Source organism: Daldinia childiae, assembly GCF_008694065.1.
Source record: "Daldinia childiae strain JS-1345 chromosome Unknown Scaffold4, whole genome shotgun sequence".
NCBI lineage: Eukaryota > Fungi > Ascomycota > Sordariomycetes > Xylariales > Hypoxylaceae > Daldinia > Daldinia childiae.
In genome coordinates this window covers 3,123,433-3,143,969 of record NW_022984645.1, presented here as the reverse complement: position 1 = coordinate 3,143,969, position 20,537 = coordinate 3,123,433, and the positions used below count along the sequence as shown (strand labels likewise).

General features: G+C 45.6%; 6 protein-coding genes across 6 annotated transcripts; 3 read left to right on the top strand and 3 right to left on the bottom strand.

Moving 5' to 3' along the window:
- Window positions 1–208: 208 nt before the first annotated feature.
- On the top strand, window positions 209–3,985 carry GL218_05147 (Heavy metal tolerance protein; the record flags this gene model as incomplete). Its single annotated transcript, XM_033581791.1, has 6 exons — window positions 209–1,587; window positions 1,709–2,356; window positions 2,471–2,662; window positions 2,715–2,885; window positions 2,940–3,306; window positions 3,362–3,985. 6 exons carry the CDS (start codon window positions 209–211, stop codon window positions 3,983–3,985), a joined length of 3,381 nt encoding a protein of 1,126 aa, XP_033435312.1.
- A 923-nt stretch (window positions 3,986–4,908) lies between these two features.
- Window positions 4,909–6,153, bottom strand: GL218_05146 (Small glutamine-rich tetratricopeptide repeat-containing protein 2; the record flags this gene model as incomplete). The annotated part of the gene is made up of 2 exons (XM_033581790.1): window positions 4,909–5,988; window positions 6,151–6,153. 2 exons carry the CDS (start codon window positions 6,151–6,153, stop codon window positions 4,909–4,911), a joined length of 1,083 nt encoding a protein of 360 aa, XP_033435236.1.
- Window positions 6,154–8,224: 2,071 nt separating this feature from the next.
- Window positions 8,225–13,776, top strand: GL218_05145 (uncharacterized protein; the record flags this gene model as incomplete). The annotated part of the gene is made up of 8 exons (XM_033581789.1): window positions 8,225–8,400; window positions 8,454–9,327; window positions 9,395–11,073; window positions 11,143–11,243; window positions 11,738–12,173; window positions 12,233–13,151; window positions 13,211–13,516; window positions 13,582–13,776. The coding sequence occupies 8 exons, from the start codon at window positions 8,225–8,227 to the stop codon at window positions 13,774–13,776; spliced, it is 4,686 nt and encodes a 1,561-aa protein (XP_033435314.1).
- Window positions 13,777–14,631: 855 nt separating this feature from the next.
- On the top strand, window positions 14,632–15,570 carry GL218_05144 (methyltransferase; the record flags this gene model as incomplete). Its single annotated transcript, XM_033581788.1, has 2 exons — window positions 14,632–14,684; window positions 14,814–15,570. 2 exons carry the CDS (start codon window positions 14,632–14,634, stop codon window positions 15,568–15,570), a joined length of 810 nt encoding a protein of 269 aa, XP_033435313.1.
- Window positions 15,571–16,413: 843 nt separating this feature from the next.
- Window positions 16,414–17,022, bottom strand: GL218_05143 (uncharacterized protein; the record flags this gene model as incomplete). Its single annotated transcript, XM_033581787.1, has 2 exons — window positions 16,414–16,808; window positions 16,878–17,022. The coding sequence occupies 2 exons, from the start codon at window positions 17,020–17,022 to the stop codon at window positions 16,414–16,416; spliced, it is 540 nt and encodes a 179-aa protein (XP_033435310.1).
- Window positions 17,023–17,553: 531 nt separating this feature from the next.
- On the bottom strand, window positions 17,554–18,593 carry GL218_05142 (uncharacterized protein; the record flags this gene model as incomplete). Its single annotated transcript, XM_033581786.1, has 3 exons — window positions 17,554–17,703; window positions 17,775–18,274; window positions 18,395–18,593. The coding sequence occupies 3 exons, from the start codon at window positions 18,591–18,593 to the stop codon at window positions 17,554–17,556; spliced, it is 849 nt and encodes a 282-aa protein (XP_033435232.1).
- Window positions 18,594–20,537: the final 1,944 nt, after the last annotated feature.

The window sequence follows — 20,537 nt, the reverse complement described above, 5'->3', positions numbered from 1 at the left end:
TGCTTCTACTGCTCATCTCTTCTTCCATAACCTATTTAAATAACTTGAAAGAAGACTTGGAACTGACCATATAGTATCTAGGACCTGCCCATCCTTTCACCGCCTCTTCGCTGTTGATCTGCACTGAACTCTCCTCAGCCCATTCAGCTATTTTCGGACATTTACACCCTTTGGGCTCGAACCGTTTGATCAGGTAGTGGCCGAGAGAATGATGGGACTGGAGCTGCAGGGTGTGCAGGTTACGCTGCATTATGTTTACCCCCTTGTAGTGTTCCTATACTTCGCCATCACTTCAGCCATTGCGATCTGCACGTTGCAGACCTCGGACTCGAAGAAGTCAACCCACCTTCGACGCAAGGTTATATATTGCCTTCTTTGTTGCTTTCTATGCACCTTTGTGGTTCAGTTTATCCTCAAGATAATTGAGATTGTTATGTGGGGTCGATGGCCATCCCAGGACACAGTTATCGGCTTGCTATCTTGCATCCTGATCTTTGGAATCGAGCAGAATAGTCTCGGCGACGGGTCCGATACCGTTTGGTATCCCTTCTACGGATCGTGGCTTATCGCGTTTGTATTGGAGCCTTTCAACGCTGCCCTCCTATTCATCGCATCCTCTGAGCCGATAGTGACTGCCCCAACAACTGGTGACAACTCAGCAGCCTTTCTCCGACTGGACGCCTCTATCGTCATCGCTCGCTGCATTCTTGCCTTAGGCGCTCTCTTGGCTTATTTCATTTGGCGAGAAGACGGAATCGACGATGACGATGACGAGGAACGAGCCCCTCTACTCCCAAAGCCGGGCCAACGAGCGAATGGTGTCGACACATCGGCAGATAGCGGCTATGGGACAAACTCAGAGGGTACAAATACGGATGCGACTAATACGGAGACGGCTAACTCACCCAGAGACGTCGAATCACCATGGGAACGTCAGCAACGTATTTCTCGAGAGAAGATTGAGAAGCGGTTGAAGAATGAGGGTAGCTGGATTGCGTATGCCAAGGGGTTTCTCATTTTCTTTCCGTACATTTGGCCTGTCAAGAATCGTCGCCTGCAAATTTACGCTGCTCTCGTGGGCTTGTGCTTGCTGGCTGGAAATGTGCTCAATTTCCTAATTCCTCGGCAGTATGGCGCCGTTATGGACTCCTTGAGCGGTGTTTCTGATAGTAATCCTTGGGTTCAAGTAGCTATCTTTGCTGGGCTTCGACTTCTAGCGTCAGAGGCTGGGATTAACTTCTTGAGGCAGATGCTATGGCTACCTATCGAGCACTACTCTGGGGAAGCCCTCACAACCGCTGCGTATTCTCACATTATGAATCTTTCTTCCGAGTTCCATGATTCTAAGAGTTCATCGGATCTTATCGTAGCTATTTCGAATGGGACCTCTATTTCGAATATGTTGGACTCGATATGTTTCCAGGCATTGCCAATGCTAATTGACTTGGTCATTGCATTCACATACCTGTCGACAAAATTCGGACCGTACGAAGGATTCATCACTATTGCAACTGGCACGGCGTTTATCCAAGCTGCCACTCATATCATCTCAAGCTTTAAGGAGAAAAGAAAGATGATGGTCAGGACGTAAGTGGCCCAATTTATGCGTTTCAGTAGCTCGGCCAAGACCTCCACCCCCGATCTCTATTGGATTTCTTTAGAAAAGTTGATCTTGATGGACTGGGTTCTAATTGTTATTTTTTTCTAGGTATTTTGAGGAACATTATATCCGCCAGGCTGGTATTCAAGGCTGGCAGACCGTCAGTGCCTTCAACCAGATCCCATACGAAGAGAGACGATATGGCGTGGCAGTTAACTCTCGCGTCTCGTCTACGAAATCTCTGTATTACAGCTACTTTGTTGGACATGCCTTTCAGTATTTAATCCTTCTCGCAGGATTACTCGCTGGAGCGTTCTTGGCTGTATACCAAATTACTAATGGCCAGGCCACTGCTGGCGACTTTGTAATGCTATTGACGTATTGGGGTCAGCTCACGTCACCTCTACGATTTTTCTCTCAGCTCGGAAAGAACATCAGCCAGGATCTGGTGCATGCCGAAAGGCTTCTTGACGTAATGACGACCAAACCGACCGTCATCGAGAAGCCCGATGCTAAACCCCTGAAGCTCAAGGGCGGTAAAGTTGAGTTCCGGAACGTCAGTTTCAGCTACGACAAGAAGAAGGACATCTTGAAGAGCGTGAAAGTGTCTGTTCCATCTGGTACTACGGTGGCATTCGTCGGCGCAACGGGGGCTGGGAAGTCAACGATCCTGAAGCTCCTTGATCGCTTTTATGACGTGACAGGTGGCTCTATCCAAATCGATGGCCAGGATATTCGCGATGTGACGATCTCAAGGTATGGTCCATGTCTACCTTTTTCAAATCCCAAATGGGTCTCTTCTAGGGCGGATTGTGTTTTGTGCCTTCCCATCCCTCGATTTTGCCTCTATTAACATTTCTTCCTACGTAGTCTACGACAGTCTATTGGTATTGTCCCGCAATCACCAATTCTTTTCGACGACACTGTGGTCAATAATATTCGATATGCCCGGCTATCAGCTACGGACGAAGATGTCTATAGCGCTTGTAAAGCAGCGGCAATTCATGATCATATAATGGGTTTTACGGAGGGGTATAAGACTCGTGTCGGCGAGCGTGGTGTGTAAGTAGTAATCTAATCAGCAGACGTTAGTTTTGTTAGTTAACAAACTTAGGAAACTATCCGGTGGTGAACTACAGCGAATTGCGATCGCACGGGCTATCCTTAAACAGCCCGAGATCGTGCTCCTCGACGAAGCGACTAGCTCTGTCGATACAGACACGGAGCAGAAAATCCAGGACGGTCTTCGTACCCTATGTCAAGGTCGCACCACATTCATTGTAGCGTATGTTAATAACTAGCCGCTGGATACTATGACGTTATACTGACTTTAGTCTAGGCATCGTCTTTCAACCGTTATGAATGCCGATACTATCTTCGTCGTTGCGAATGGGGAGATAGCTGAACAAGGGAACCATGAAGAGTTGATTTCCAAGGGAGGCAAATACGCTGAGCTTTGGTCTAAACAAATTTTCTTGAAGCCCAAGGAATCAAAGGAGGATAAGCAAAGTGAAGATCTCTCTGGCGATAGTACGGCAACTTCGAGTATTACCCAGACGGATGGGTCCGTCGACGAGCCAGCAAATGGTGTCAGCGCCTCAAATGGTACCCAAGCACCGCGGCCGGTATCGACGGCCGAGAACTCCCCTATCGCAGGAAAGGCGAACGGGAAGGTTGTGAATACTCCAAATGGGCATCAAAAAGAGGTAGATCCGTCGAAAAATCATTCATGATTTTTTGATTGATACTAACCTCTAACAGGGTTCAAGGCTGAATCCTGGTGCGCCGGAGTTTACACCCCGTTCTACAGCCGAGCCAAAATTAAATAATACATCTCCTATGCGAAATAGCTGGGCCGAAGACGTCGAAGAGGAAGCGAGTTCCTCTAATAGTACACCGCCGGCTAATTCCGAGTCCGCTTCTGTGTCTACTGCGATAAGAGCTTACGATGCGATTCCCCCGAGTAAAAATGATGATGCCGTTTCACCTGTCATACCTCCCGAGTCTGCCGCGCAATCAACAGTGTTCGACGCCCCCGATTCCAAGCCTCGCCGGAACACCCTTCAATCTGTGTCTTGCCCCGAGCCACCACCACTTTGTTTTTCAGACAGCCCGACTCGTTCTGTTAGCCAACCTATGCCTACACCTACAAAACCTTCTCGAAGGGAAAGCAAGCTCCCACGGGAACAACACGAACACTCACCATCTCCAGAAGCCAAACAACCCCTACCTAGTAGGGGTAGAGGCGGTTACCGTGGCCGAACGCGCGGTCGCTACCGTGCTGGAAGGGGTCGAAGACGTGGTCCAGCTAGCCCCAAGTCCGGCCACAAAGACGGTGCAGGACCCTCGCAAAAGCGCGGGACCTCTATATCTCGCGCAAAGTAAATCGGCATTTCAAACAGTACTTTTCAATGACGCATTATCTCTATTTTAGTCTCCCTTTGCCTACGAATATGTATCTCATTTTCTCGTGCGCATTTCTTTTTCGATTCCTATTGTATGTATTCTTATGCATTTTACGGAAAGCTCTTTTCGCGTCGGAGACAAGAATGCAGAATGTTAATTACGGATGCTTTATATTGCGTGTTATTCGGTTCTGATTTATAAAATACCTATCGGTTTATCGCAGGAATACGGATGACGGAGGGCGAAAAGGGGGTGAGAAACAAAAAAACGGGCATGATATTTTTTTTTCTCTTTTATTGATTTTCTCGGTCGGTAGCATTCGAGGACTAAACAAAAAACAGAAAAGCTATGTTTCGGGACTGGGCACATTGTTGTTTAGAGGAGAAAACGAAGGGACACTATAGCATGGTACGGAGTCGAGGTGTACGGTGGAAGAACTTAGACGAGCACTGATTTATTTACACCCCTTTTCAACTGCTTCTCTCATACGAGATTATCAACTTGTCTCATTATCAGCACACAACGGTCCGCAATGTACCATTAAGACCTTAGTTAGCAGATGCGATGGATTATAAATAGTAAACCCTGATATTGTCCTTTTTTCGCCTTCTATTATTATCGTGAGTGCTCATCTGTTATAAGCAAAGTCTACTCGTGGTCTACGTAGCTCAAACCCGGCTATTCATGACTCTTGTCCGTTCATTGACCAAAAGACCAAAAGGGGAAAATAGGCAAATGTAAGAACCGTGACTGGTTATAATCTCATATCTTTCCGCCCAACCAACTTTGTTCCGATTTTTTTTTCTCTCCCTTACAGCGCCACGCTACGCTCTTCGCACGGAGAACCCTATACAACTCCGTTGAAGATGAATTTGACAGGATCTATCTCCGAGCAAAGTCAATCATCGGCCTGCGCCGCGTCCGGCTCCGGGGTTGCTCCCATCATCGGCGCCACCACCGCCGCCGCCCATCATATTCCTCGCCATGTCAGCGATATTAGGGTCGCTCATCAGAGAGCCTAGGTCAGGCATGCCGCCGCCGCTGGAGAAACGGTCGGCCATCTCGCGGAGGCGCGGGTTGCTCATTAGGTTCTGCATCATGTCCGGGTTCGACATCAGGTTCTGGGCCATGCTCGCGAACATGGGGTTGCTCATGATGCTGCTGAGATCAGGGAGACCACCTCCACCGCCAGCTCCGTCGCGGTTTCCACCGCCGCCGCCGCCGCCGCCGAAGAGGCTCGCTAGACTGCCTAGGTCAGGGCCACCGCCACCGCCACGTGCGGTCGGTCCTGCGTCTGCGGTTTCGACTTCCAGCTCGTCGACACGTCGCTTTGCGGTCTCGAAGCCTTTCTTCATGGCCTCGCTGCCGCCGTTGCCTTCATGCTCGATTCCTTGTCGGTACGCATCCATGGAACCCTTTGCGTCGCCGAGAGCGAAGCGGGCTAGGCCCAGTCGCGACCAGGCTTTCGTGTACTTGGGGTCGATGCTGACGGCGGTCTCAGCGTCGGCGCGGGCGCTGGCGTGGTCGCGCGCGGCGCTGTAGGCGGCGGCTCGGTTGGATAGGTAGATGGCGTTGCGGGGGTTCAGGGCTAGGGCCTGGGTGTACAGGTCGATGGCGGCGGGGTAGTCCTTGGACGCCATGGCGCGGTTGCCGCGGGCCTTGAGGTCCTCGGCGCGAGCCTTCTCATCATCGGTGGGTTCCTTTACCTTGTCGGAGGTGTCGGCGGTATTAGAGGTGGGTTTGGCGGCGGCAGTAGTGGACTTGAGCTTCTCGTAGACGCCATAGATCTGTAGAAGGTTCTGGGTGCCGGTGGCGGCGGAGAGGGCGGCGGGGTCGGTGGGGTCGACTTTGAAGGATTCGCCGATGCAGTTGATGGCGACGTCGATGCTGTCTTTGTCCTCGGATGAGAGGGTGCCGTCGGTTAGGGAGGTGGAGAGGAAGTCGCAGATGGCGAGGGCCAGGCGTTGTTTTGTTGTTGTCGCCTGGTGGGAAGGTCAGTATTGTGATATATACATTACACATGTTTGCGTACGGCTTGCTAATGGCTATGTTAGGGAAAAGGAGGATATGGTAGGGTAGGATAGGATAGATAGAATGAGAAAAACGGGGAGTATGATATTAGATTATAACATATCAATTCGTACCATGGTTGGTTTGGTTTGGTTTGTTAAAGAATTCAACTGAGGGGTCAGCCAAGTTGGTTGAGTCTCAATCAAATGAGAAGGTTTTATTGGTTTGTAGTTTTGGCCAAGCGAAAGAAATTAAAAGAAAGAAAGAAAATTAATTCCCTAATACCGCAAGTGAAGAGTTTGGTAGTAGTAGTATATAGGTGAGTGAGTTAAAGTTGGCGGGCTGGAATGTTGTTGATTAGATGCGACTTGCTTCTTTCTGTTCTCGAAATTTCGGCCTGATACCTGATAAGCTGCGGTGCGAATTACGAACTACTACGTACGTGGGAGAGGCGGGACAAGCAAGAAGACAAGACGCCTAAGAAGGAAAGTGGGGGTTGGGTTGGGGCTGATTGGGGCTGGGCGGTGTGTGAAGATGGCAGTATTCTTGGAGTTAAGAGGCTTAAGTGCACTGATTAGAGCAAACTGGGGAATCTTTATCGATAACCTGATGATGCTGCAGGTATTAGTTGCTGAGGTATTCACTATTAAAAAGATATATGTACAACTGAGACAGGTTATATATTTGACTCTTACGTTGTTCAACACATCATTATTCTTGCCAATAAGTTGCAGATATACAGCTATTTTATCTGCGCAATGAAATAATATTATAATAATCTATTATATCTTATTTCTGATAAAAGGTAGACTCGGTTAAAGCAATATTACAACAATATACTATTTCCATATCCCAGCAACAATTATCTAGTTAATCTTTAAAGACCATACGTATTAATGCTTTACAACTTTCATATATAAATTTAATAATCTCTATCTCATGATAACTCATGAGGAAGTATACCATAGCTAGCCGACAGAAATAGAGCTCACAATACCTTAACAATACCTTATTAGGCATCATTCAGGCCGTCTCTTTAAACGCACGTGTAAAATCCCATTGCCTAAATTGGCCTTCGTATTATTTTGTTGGTATCACGAAAACTACCTTGGCACATTAATAACGAAGGAAATTACTAAATTAGCCTTGAAGACCCGGACTATAACCCGAATTCATTCTAATTTGAGGCTGTGTCTAGCATGTTGTTGGTTGTAATTAAAACACGTTCAAAGTCTTCATCGGACTTGAGACCTAACTGCATAAATCGAATGTGACCTTAATATGTATACATCTGCCCAGCCCCCAAACAATAGTTAGTGTGTGATAGCCAATAACCTAGGCAACGATGTGATACAGAATATACTATGAAGTAGTAGATCTTCTCGTATCTAGATATGTTGTTCTTCTCCCTTGCTAATCCAACCGGGTCAACGCAATGCGACCATAGCCTCGGGAATATCTCTGCTATTAGTGCTATCTGTACCTTCTTGCACTTGGAATATACTGCGCTAAAATTAAATAAACAGCTAGTAATTCAGGATTAATCTGAGATATTTCCAAATAGGAGCGCTTCTTTTTTTGAATAATCTTTTGAATATTTATAACTTTTCATGAAGGATATGCCTTTTTAAGGCTTTTATAAGGATCAGAGTAACCTTTTATATGCCTTCAAAATCTGATTCGCTATTTTTAGTTATACCTGATTCTTTAATTACAGCCCAGCACCCTCTTAGGTACAAGAAGGCGAAAGCCAGCACTAATACCAATAAGACACCTCTAAAACGCCTCATGCTAAAATTACTACAATTGTCACATTTATGTTGCATCCATAACATGATAAAGCCTAATTAGGTCTTGTCGTGATAGACCCGGAGGTTTTCATGTAAGCGCGCGCTTCAAGTACCGATGAAACTACAGACACGATCCCGAGAATGGAGCGTAAGCTTCCCGGGCCGAAGACAAGTTGTCTGGCAATGCATCCGACTGATAGCCTGTATAAAGATGCGTTGTATCCTTCAGCTGGCATCCCTTGCATATTTAAAATTAAGCATTTAACTATATTATACCATACTCTCTCAATTCTACCTACTACAACTTCTGTTGAATTACTTTCTGTTTATTAGTTATACAGTAGAATATCTACTCTGCTAGAGATAATATAGATATAATTTGATCATATGAGATACGTCTCCAGCCTCCTCCTTCAACATGGCAAGTTCCAGTACCTCTAGGAAAGAAGCAGCACGCCGGCTCGTGCAAAGCATTTCCAAACAGCATGGCTACCTTGGTGAGGAAGTTTATGCAACTATGACCGCAGACACTCGCCGTCAAGTTCAAGAAGCACTCCTCATGGCGCATACACTGGTAGGAACAAGTGTCATAACGTACGGACTCCTTACTGCTAGAATAGGAAGAGATACTAACAATGCTACATTAGACTTGCAAAGAATCTCTATACTAAGGACGTTAGATGGATTTTCGAGCTCTTGCAAAATGCCGAGGATAACTCCTTCACCCGGGCACAATCTTCGGGCGTCGTTCCATACGTGTCTTTTGATGTGTATAAGGATCGAGTTGTCGTGGAATGCAACGAAGATGGCTTTACAGAAGCAAATCTTAGAGCGATATGTAAGATTGGAGCGAGTTCAAAGACAGGGGCTCAAGGATACATTGGCGAGAAAGGTATTGGTTTCAAGTCGGTCTTCAAGGCAGCATGGAAAGTTCAAATCCAGTCTGGAGACTATTCGTTCACATTTACCCACCGAAGAGGCGACTCTGGTATGGGGATGATATCTCCTGAATGGTACGACTCGACAGAAAAGATACCGAGGCCCTTGACTAGAATCACATTGTTTTTGCATCCCAACGATGTCCCAGGTACCGAAGATGCGCGACGACAAAATATCCTCAATCAGTTGAACGAGCTTCAACCTACAATGCTCCTATTCCTGAAGAAGCTCAAGCAAATCAAGGTGCGCATATACGACGATGCTGGGACCGAAACATCATCCTCTTTGCTTAAAATAAATCATACCAACCAAGTCAGCAATCGCATACTCGAGAAATTTTATACCCAAGACGGAAATACGACCCATACGACCCATACGACACAAAGATACCACATCGTGGAGTATATTGCACGAAATCTTCCTCATAATGAGAACAGAACGTATTCTCCCCAGGAAGAAGCATCGAGAGCATACAGCACTGCTCCGGTCGTCCTCGCATTTCCTCTTTCACAAGATGACGAACCATTTATCGAACAACAGGAAGTCTTTGCATTTCTTCCAGTCCGCCGAGTGGGATTTAATGTGAGAAATACCTTACCCTAATAACACGACATGTATCAAATAAGTCCAATACTAATAAGCTTGCTAGTTCCTAATCCACAGCGATTTCGTAACCCAAGCGAACCGAGAAGATATTGTGACCACCTCATCTCGAAATATTAAGCTATTAAGTTCACTAGCAGAGGCCTTCGTGGTTGCAATGAGATCGCTTTGTTTCCACCCGACCTTGAGGTATCAGTGGATGCGTTACCTTCCAAAGTTGTCAAACTATCCATGGGACCCATTCTGGTTAAAGCTCGTTAATAAAATCAAATCCCATATTTCCGATGAAGAGATCTTGATTTTACGGGATTCGCCGATCCAAAGGCAGATGTCACATGCAAGACGACTCACATTGGACACACTTGATCAACACGGAAATCCCCTGTTTAACGACCTCCCCGGCGATAGAGCTAGTTATATCTCATCCAGTTACAAGGCAAGCGACCTTAGTATTCTCCAAGATTATGGACTCAAGAGTATAAGGCATTATGAGGTGATTGATAGATTATCGAGAGATCTATCTAGCGATACATCCAGGATGCGGTCCACGAGGACCGATTCTGATTGGCACGCTCGTGCAGCCCGATATATAAGTCTATCATTTGAAAACCAATGGAGTAACTCGATGAACACAACTAAATCGTTACAACTGATCCCCTTAGTCGACGGAAAATGGGTTAGTTCGAGGAATGTTGATGTGCATTTTCCAACTACGAAAAGCGGACTCGCAATTCCAGCTGATCTCGAGTTTCACCTCATAGACCCCGTCGCAGTAACATTATCTGAAAGGAGACAGCTATTTCTTCATCTCGATGCAAAATACGCTTCAGTACACGATGTCCGTGTCGACATCTTTCGAAGATATTGGAAAAAGAAGGCTATAGGGATAAACTACGAAACCTCACTCTCTCATCTCAAATACCTCTATCTAACACACAACCCAGCTTCCAAGTATGGTGAATTCGAGAATTATAACGATTTGTGGCTATGGGATGATCGCGGATCTTGGTATCCATTGAAATCACACGTGTCTTACTCGGACAAGGGATTCTGGGAACTAATCTCCAAGGCCGACAAGTCTCCAGGGTGGAGTAATGTTCATTTCATAGACAGAAAGTATTTTGAAGACGACCCAGGAAAATCAACTCAACATGACCTGACCTGGAGAGAATGGCTTGAAACATGCCTCAATGTTCGCAATTACTCGAGACTATTCGATTTTTCCAAGGACCTTTCAAACAACATTTCAGAAGAATGTATGTTCGTCGCTGACAACCTTCCCTCAGAGCTTCTGAATCTCTTGAAACAAAGTTGGGATTTGGAAAAGTCCCATGTGACACCTGAACTGGCAGAGGAACTGGGATGCCTGAAGGTACCATCCCAAGCTGGTCTTCTAACACCCCTTTCGGAATCATATTTCCCTTTACCGGTATTATTAGAAAAGCGTAAAGAGTTCATGCGAGAGGGAGAGTACTTTCCTTTCATTCATATCGACGATGACTCAGACCCGGTGTCTCAATGGGACTTCTTGCGCGCTTTTGGGGTGAACTTTAGCTACGATATAAAGTTCTATCTTGACATTCTCCATTATTTAAGTATGTCCCACTATTTCAAGAGCGAGTTTGCCGACCCTTCACGCGTTTTGCGCCTATATTTGCGCCTTCATGCAGAATGCTTGGACTCACAAAGCAAAGAAATACAAGCAGAGAAACAGTCTCAGATACGGTATGTACCTATGCATTGTTTCCTAGGCTAGAGCCTGGTTGATATCAGGTAGACTAACCAGTAAACTAGTACCTTTCTCCAGCCGTCTCGATTCTTTTTTATACCTGCTCGGGAGCAGCGCAAGTTTACCTGGGCTACACTTCGGGAATGTCTACTCGATGGGCCGACGAGTATGGAAACCGTCTTTCCAGTCTTCCCCATATATCATGCCCAATTTAGGGATTCCGTCCCGGGATTCTCTAACTTCGAACCATTCCTTCGGGAAACCCTGAAAATTCCAAAGTGCTCATGGAATCATATTGTGGGAGAGCTAAAACATGTCAAAGAATCAAATCCTCCAGGGCTCGTGGATATAACTCGAGAGTTATACTCGGAGTTAGGTGCTATGAAACTATCTAGTACTGCGTTGGAAGAAATGAGGTAATTTTGGATATTTAAAATACCCTTGAAAAACATTTTACGTATTCTAATCATATTGTTCATAGAAACGCATTCAAAACCGATGCTTTGGTTTTTGCAGATGTCGGTCCTCAGAAGTGGCATATGCCATCGCAGTGTCTATGGTGTGCCTCATCACCAGTTCGAGGTAGGGTAAACTTGGGAAATATTTATGACGGAGATATGGAGAGCTTTTTCGTCAAAAAGCTAGCTGTACGTGTGTTAGACGCTGAAATTATCTACAACGAATTGTTGGAACTAGATCCGGAAAAGGCCACAGCAGAGCACGTTAAAGAACTCCTTTGGAATTTTAACTCATATATCGAGCTCGAACACTTCAATACTTCTCCCGAGAAGTTCCTAGAACGCCGGGTCCTACCGGTTAGGGAGGTTGGTGGCAACACAACCTTGCGTTCGGCGGAGACGGGCTTTGGCATCATCGATCGCAAGAGACTTGGTGACATTTTCTACGACAAAGTCAAAATTTTCGATTTCACCGTCAACGAAATTGTTAAACTCAAGCCTCTGATAAAGTGGGCGGGCCTCGAGGATAGGTATCTATCACGACTGGTCCAGGAGACGTCTGTTTTGGATTCAGGCTTAAAAATCCCAATATCAGACCCAGTCCAAGATATCAAGAAGAAGGCATATGGGCTACTTCGGTAAGCCGACTTATCTCTATGAGATTATAGGGGTTTCTGCTAATAATTCGTTTTCATAGCATCGCCACTCATTTCAAGAGCCCACGGATTGAAGGTGATGGTCAAGCGCTATATGATCTGCTCCGCAATTCACACACATGGGAGACACCGGAAATAGTAACCAAACTGGTACTTACCATAGGCGGACAAACTGTGACCCAAGAAGTCGACCGTGGCATGATTCATATCGACGATAAAGATGGCCTAGAAATATACGTCCCGCGTGACGAGGACTTGCGAGAAGAATCTTACCTCTCTACTCTTCCCGATCGCTTAACGAAGTGGATGATGACCGATCCCGGGACAAACTCCAAGGGAGATGTCGACCCTAGTGCGGCGCTATTAATTCACGGCATCTTGACGACGAAGCCTAAACGAGTTGATTATTTTCTTACCGAAAATGGCATTATTGAAGTTACCATACCAAAGCAGGACGATCAAGAATATATCATCACTAACCAACCTACACCGACTCTTTCTTCTACACCCACGCTTGTCGAACCTTCTACCCCTCGAATACTACGCCCGCCTCCCTCCGAGCCTGCGACGCCCCTTTTCGACAGTGGATCCCCGTACGAGGATCCCGAGACACCAGCAACAGATTACACATACTATTCTACACCTGGGACAAGTTCAGGTAGAGACCACTCTTCATCCGCACGAACGGGTCCTTCACCAGATCCATTCATGACGACTATCGCAGAAAGACAGAGAAAGGCAACTCAAGGGTATTGTGCTCTCCTATCACAAGTGATACGTATGGCCAGGAAAAGTCGACTCCTCTCAGAAGCAATGGATCTTTCGGTGCTCTTAGATGTTATGACTGGCAATAATATCATCAACAATACGCTCTTCAACGAACTTGATCTATTTGATCCCCAATTGGGCATGTCCCGGTTCGAGCGTGACAAGAAAGTAGGAGCCGCGGGGGAGCTCTTCGTAAGTGTTCCCATAACCCCTTGTAAAACTAAGAATAAATGGTATTAACGATGTCCTAGGTATACGAGCTTCTCTCCTCAATGAGCCCAGCTCTTAGAGGGTTTAGTAGGGCTAATTGGACAAGTACTATTCGGAAATACGTCACGGTGCACCCGGATTACGCGGATATGGGTAGCTGGTCCGGAATCGAAACGTCTGACCTCGAGTATAAAGACGATAATAATAAACTAACAGAAGTTCTCATAAGCAAGGGCCTTCTCCCGAGTATATGGCGAGGCTCACGGCCCAAATATTATATTGAGGTAAAGACTACTCCAGGGGGTCGAGATACACCCTTTTATATGTCGGATGCTCAATATCACAAGGTAAATCTCCTCCTCCAGTCCAACTAACTATTACACAAGTTAAACCATGTGCTTAATTTTTCTAGATGGAGAGCCTTTCTACGGAAGATTCGATATATGTTATCTTCCGAGTTTCCGAACTATACAGCGGCCGTATTACCGTTGACATCTACGTCGATCCGATCAAGCTTGTTGAGGAGGGGCGGTTGGTGTTCACGGCCGATAGATGGACTGTGAAACCGGTGTTTATATTTTCGTGGGACAGTCCTGAGTCTGACTGAAATTTTCCAAGGTAATTACATAAAGTATACGCTCTTTGTGTAAGAAGTGGATAAAACTGGGACTATTGTGTTACCCCACGGGGCAGCCTATAGCTTGTAAATATAGTCAAAGCTGGCGTTTTGTGGGGATAGTTTTATTTGGGTATAACTTCAAACTTACACTATAGTTGAAGACTGTTGATTTAGAGTTCTTACAATTACGAAATATAATGACCCCCATTAAAGATAATTTCTACGTTGTATGTTGCTATCGACTCGGCTTGGCGCTTCTATTCTGGTTTAGCATAGCATTGATCTAACTCTTGCGGGACCTTGTAAAAGATAATGGCCTAATTTACTTGGCGAAAAACAATCCTTCGAATAACACCTAAGCTAATACTAGGTTAGTCTCTTTCTTCATCAAATACCCTAGAACGTGCATAGTATACGGCACTGATTACGATGTTTATTCCAGTTGGTCAGTATCTAATTGCTCATATGCGCATAGTGTATACTCATGAGCCCCTTTTCATAACAGGTGTTATTAGTGGACACTTTTACGAGATGCTTCTTCCCTGGGCGAGATGTCCGGAAATCTCGTGCTAGTGGTGTTCGATTAAGGGACTAATGGTACTTGTGATGGCCACGTATCGTATGGTGTATATGTTTATACTTGTGGATGCATCTTGGAAAAGCTTGGGCTCCGGGCATCTATATTTAATAGAAACGCTATGACCGACAACCCATATTTAACACCGAAAGAGTTGGCACTCAACACGATTAAACAAAAATATAAAATCAACTTCTCTTACGCCAGTATCTTCTACTACTCGTTAAAAAGCAGATCCCGGCGGTAGAACCTAGTAATTAATCAAGATGCCTGACGTTTATACCGATTATATGACCCGCGATGATAACGAGGTCCAAAGGTACGCGCCAAATACAGATTTACCTAGAGTGGCTTCTACTTATCAGACACAGACTTAATACACAAATAGACTTTCTAAACACGTACGAGCTACCACATGATCCCAAGTAACTACTGCTCACCCACATAGCAATATTGGATATCTACTCCATCCCGCTATTGTCGCCAGCCTGCCTCCAAAGCCACGAATCGCAGATATGGGGACCGGAACGGCCAGGTTCCTACTACTTCTCCGAGAACAATATCCCGATGCCATCCTCGATGGTTACGACATATCCCCCAGGCTCTTCCCTCAAGAGAACACGCTCCCGCCAAACGTATCTCTTGGTATACTGGATATGAAACAGCCTGCTCCAAAGGAACTTCACGGCAAATACGACGTGGTCCATGTCCGGTCGCTGGTAGCAGCAATGCTACCGACCGACTGGGCCATCGTCGTACGAAACCTCTCCGAGCTCCTAAAGCCCGGCGGGTTCCTACAGTGGGAAGAGTGCGATTTCGCCGGAGCCAAGTACTTACGCGGCCTTGTAGGCTCCACAGTCGACGCAGTACGCTTTATGGGCAAGCACTTTAGAAACACGCTGGGAGAGCGGTTCGAGCACGGGTGGTGCACGCTTCCTCGCGAGATGCGGGATGCGGGCCTAAACCCCGTCTTGACTGACGTGGCTGCCTCCGACAGGGTTGCGGAGACGAGAAAGACGCTGACGACGAGCGTTACGGAGGTGTTCTTTTCGTCGGCCCGGCTGATGGCTGAGCGGGGAGCGCCTGGCGCGATGACGAATGATCAGTTGGACGAGATGGCGAAGAGGGCAAGGGAGGATGCTGAGTCGGGTGGGTATGTGAGGTATGAGCTTTATGTGGCTTGTGGTCAAAAGCCTAAGGAGTGAAGAGGCGCACTCAGGGGCTATGCTCATTGGTATTATAGGTATCGATAAACCCTACATTTAGTTAGCCTGAGAGATAAATAAATAGATATGTTATAGAATATTGGAGCTTACTTGTACCGGTATCTCTTAAGTATCAATTAAATGCCTATTGTGTACTTGAGGTAGGCCATAATAGATTGTTAGACTTAGAGGCCGGAGTGTAAGCAGCACAAAAACACGACCACCCCTCCCCCTTATTTTACAAACGATAGTAAAATGTTTGCATGACTATAAAATTAATATATTAACGTCACCTAGTATAATCCAAGTAGGAACCATGGATTTTCATCTCTTTTGGATACCAAAACCAGTTCACCAGGGTTCGCTATAAGCTGGTCTCTCATATCCCTTTCCATAGCCCTCCCCCCCCTATTCTGACCAGGGATAGCGTATTCGCCTCACTTCGACGAACACGGATGGCATTATTCCATCGCTAACACAATACTATAGGTTATAAGTGCCTCTAACTATCATTTAGTAAATTTGGCCTTCTACGCGGCTTTTCTTCCCATTAAATTTTGATAGCTCCCAAAAGAAAGGCCCGAATCCAATTACATAATGCCGGTGGAATTTGTTAAACATCGAGGCTGTCCTCAACAAGGAGATAAGGAGTCATTATGTTTTATATTTGGGTGCGACATGATATAGTTAAGGCATGAAATTGGAAATGTGGAAGCAAAATCGATAAGATAGTCGTCAGCGTTGCGCAAGAATAAATATATTAAATCATCGATGTGTCAAAGAACCCATAGGACTGGCTCCCAACCCGCCACTTGCGTCAAGATATATAGACTCGATAAGCTTCTAAGATGTCGCACCGCAAACCAGCTCTACGTCGCCGAGTTCCCATACGAAGCCCGTACTCTGCGACTCCCAGGTTGCCCAATTAAAAGCGGCAATGCCACTCGTCCTAGCCCCTCGGAATGAGCTTACAGGAGCCACGATCCTCTGGGGCTCACCAGTAAAATTCATAACATATCTCCATGTACTATTATACGCTTCTACTGAACAGTTCTCCATCGTCTGCATCTCGAGCGTGATGGATGCGTCCTGGGGGGCTTTTATAGTAAATGCGAGCGCCTCGTACCCGGATGCCTCTGCGTCGACACAGGGCACGGTCTCGTAGAAGTAGGACATTGGCCGGGGTGTAAATGAGATGGAATCACCAAGAACGGATATCGATGTCATAGAACCGTCATCTATTAAGGGTTAGCTAAAGTGCCTATAGGCTTCGTAGTTATGTCGTTTGGCGATTATGGATTTCTTACCGCTTGCTTTTAGTCCGAGGTTATTCCTCCTATTAGAAAACCGCGAGAAGTCGTCAACTAGGAGATTCGAGGAGCATAGTACTGCTGCAGCTTTAGAAAATCGCAGTCCTATAGCCAGATGACGAAGAGCATGCCGTGGGTGCATTTTATTTAATGGCGTAAGAAATTCGTTGGATTGGGGGCGTTAAAGGGGGAGTAGAAATAAGTATAAAAGGACGAATACATATGTGTTAAGGATACTCGAGAAACTACGGGGAAAACAAAGGGGCAAAACGTTTTCTGCGATAAGCAATGACATATTATGGTTGAAAAATGTCCCAACAATTATCAGGGACCGAGCTATTGTTTATAGGCTTCCAAGGGGTAAGTGCTCAAGAAACTTCGGAAACCATCATTGCTTATCAGGAGCCGCTAAAAAGGGGCTAACTCAGGGGAAATGAGAGGCTTTGATCTCCTAATAATAATAGCATTGTATTAAGTCAAGTACCGAAAGGTTTCAGATGAAACTACCTATGCTTGAAGAACAAGACTTTCCGAATCGATCCTTGTGCAAGTGAAATATGTAGCTATCAATAAGCAAACCCAACTCCAGAATGCTATGCCCGATCATCAACTAATGTAAAGTAAGCCCCCATGATTTGCCGTTGCCATACGGTCCAAACTCCTTCGTAATTCTTCAAGGGTTTCGGATGTTGGGGATGAATTCTTCATCGTCGGACTCGTGGAAACCGATCGCTCGCTCATTCTGCTCACGGAAACGTCGAACACGTTCCTCGCGCTGCTCTCGTTCCTTACGCTCCCTGTACTCCTTCAGCTCCTTGAGTTCCTGAATATCAGATTTTCATTAGTCACATGTAATTAAACAGTAAGTGTTATCTGGAGGGGATTATTTCTTACCTTTTCATTGAAATGGGGATGGTTAGCTTTAAGAGTACTTTGAGAAGGGCCTGGTTGCTGGCCCTGGTGCTGGCCTTGGACTGCAACCTGAGCAGAAGCGGGTCCCGATTGGATCTGGGGCTGTTGGTACTGCATCTGAGGAACGCGTACGTTGCGACCGTGGCTCGCGGCTGTCTGGAAGACGTAGTCATGAGCTTGTCGGTTGAGAGCTTCAAGGCCGGCTCTATCGAGGGCATACACGTTGCTCGCAGGGGCCTGGGCGCTCACGGGGGCCTGGGGTTGTACGCTGGCAGGGCCAGGGTGATGGGCTTCACGAGGACCAGTCGGGCCATGGGTGCCGCGAGCTAAGTAGTTGCTCGGGTGATAGAAACGGACACAGTCAATACAGTAGCATCCGTAGTAGTGGGGGAAATGCTGAAGAGTTTGGATGGGTGTCTCCTCTGCGTTTGCGGGCAGCTGGGATTGCTGTTGGGATGGCTGCTGGGATGGCTGCGGGGGTGCTACATAGCATAGTTGTGTTAGATTATATTCCCAGAATAATTACGATGGTAATTCATCAGAGGACGTGTGGAGGATGTTATAAGTAGCTAGCATGGATGACTAAAGAAAGGAGGACTTACCCGAGTAAAAGGCGGCATCATAGTGACCAGTGCCAGCTCTGGGGTAGAAGACAGGATAATCTACTCCGGGGATCAGGGCAGGGATGCCGCGAAACGCAGGAGGATCCTGACGTCGAGGACGTCCAGAAGGTCCAGACGGTCCAGAAGGCTCGCCAGGAGGATCTCGGGGCGGCTCCTCGCCTTGGGGGTTGCCTGACATGATGAAGTGTGGTCAAAATATGTAGATTAGTGAGCTGTGAAGGTATGCGAGAATTTAGGGAAGAAAAGAGAGAATGAAGGGACAAGTTCGCAGAGGATTGTCCACTTCTCAGGTAGCAACTCGCAGAGGTATGGGCTTGGGATGGGGATGCGAGGAGTTGGTGGGTTGGAGAGAAGTTGGTTTGTTTCTCTTGAAAAAGAGGCAGTCACACTGGTCTAGTTTTTATTTTCGATCGTGGCCTAAAACTTTAGGGTCTCCCATGTGACCATCGCCGCCGGCAACAGTGTTGTTTCCAAGTATTATGTTGTCGAGGACAGTTGACAGTGTACTATTAAAGTGAATGACTAACCTCTTTGTATAATTTACAAGCAGAACGACAGCAGCAGAGGATTACCGACTTGAGATCGAACAACACAAAGCCGTGAGAAGCTTCACATTGAGTCACCACCTTACTCCTGAGTACCAGGTCTTCCGTTATACGTAGGTCCTTGATTAGCATTACCTGCCAGATCCCTAGACCACTAAGACATACAAGACAAAGGGCTCCTGGATATATCGGTTGGCTATTCTCAGCTCGATCTGTATTTCATCGTATTCCATCATACTTCAACAGAGTCATACTCTCACTTCCTGCTCACTCTCACATTATCGACTAGAAGCGTAGCTACAAGTTATGTAAATTACGAAAGGACGCACAAAGAGAGTCACAAATAACTAACAAGTTAAGAATAATAGTTAATGAGGACTTATGATGTGCTTCACTAGACTGCGTTTCATAACTACTAGGCGCAGGCGTCGACAATAAGGAAATGGAAGACGGCTTGTATTGTTTCGAAATAAACAGAAAGAGTGTAAGTACGGTGAACTGAGAGCATTAAAAATTACAAGCGAATGGACTACATATATGAAGCAATATATTGGGAATTAATTACGATACCTTTTAAATTTATTAAGTGTTTATATAAACATACTTAAAGACAAGGCGGTATATATTGAAGGTATTGCTACTTTGTAGCGGAACAGTGGTAATAGGGGTAACGGCTTGTTATAAAACGTACATCAGAGAGTGTTATTTTCTACATTGTTAGTCTCGTTATAAATATTTGCATTTAGCAGCTAACAGAAAAGAGAAAAAGGAAAATCGACCAAATTTCGAGCGTCTGAACCTAAGAATGAGCAGTTGTTAATAAGTTATATTAGGTAGGTACCTAGTGTTGTGGTATATTTATTCGGATATTTATAACATCAAGTCAAAGTGACATCCCCAGTTATAAACGTCATTGTTTCTATCATTATGATATAGGAGTAGGTGAAATTCTTCATGATTAACTAGTGTCGAAACTTTGCCCTTTTAAGGGGTATTTTACAGAAAATATTTTAACTTTTGACAGGATTATCGTCTAGACGATGTGAACTACTTAATTCCATAAGTGGTACACTTCGTAGCGCTCAAGAAAAGTAGGCTAAAATATGTCCTATTAGACAACTGTGTTTATCGTGATAGCCTAAAGAAGATTATAATTTATTTTACAAATAGTCTTGGAGAGTGCATCTAGATTTATTATGTCTATATTTAGGACGATCAGAAACGTGGAACTATGAAATCTCTAGTAACTAGACTAACCAAATCATGCAACTCTTGTGGACCTTTATAAGCATTAGTCGGCCTATAAAGCACCGCATGGTGTCAGCAGAGGTTACTTAGTGGAAGTGGCAGTGTTCTGCAGCATCACCGTTCAACTTATAACTTGTTAGGTGATAGGGCTGGGTGGATACAATATCCGTGCATATTAGGAGATAAGCCGATTGAGCCTCCTTCTACTGGGACTGGTTAACCAACAAAGTACAATTAACAAGTCAAAAGTGAACCGATAGAATGAGAGCCTCAAGAAAAGGACCCTTGGTTGAAAATGAAGGATGAGATGTTATTTAATTATGTACTTC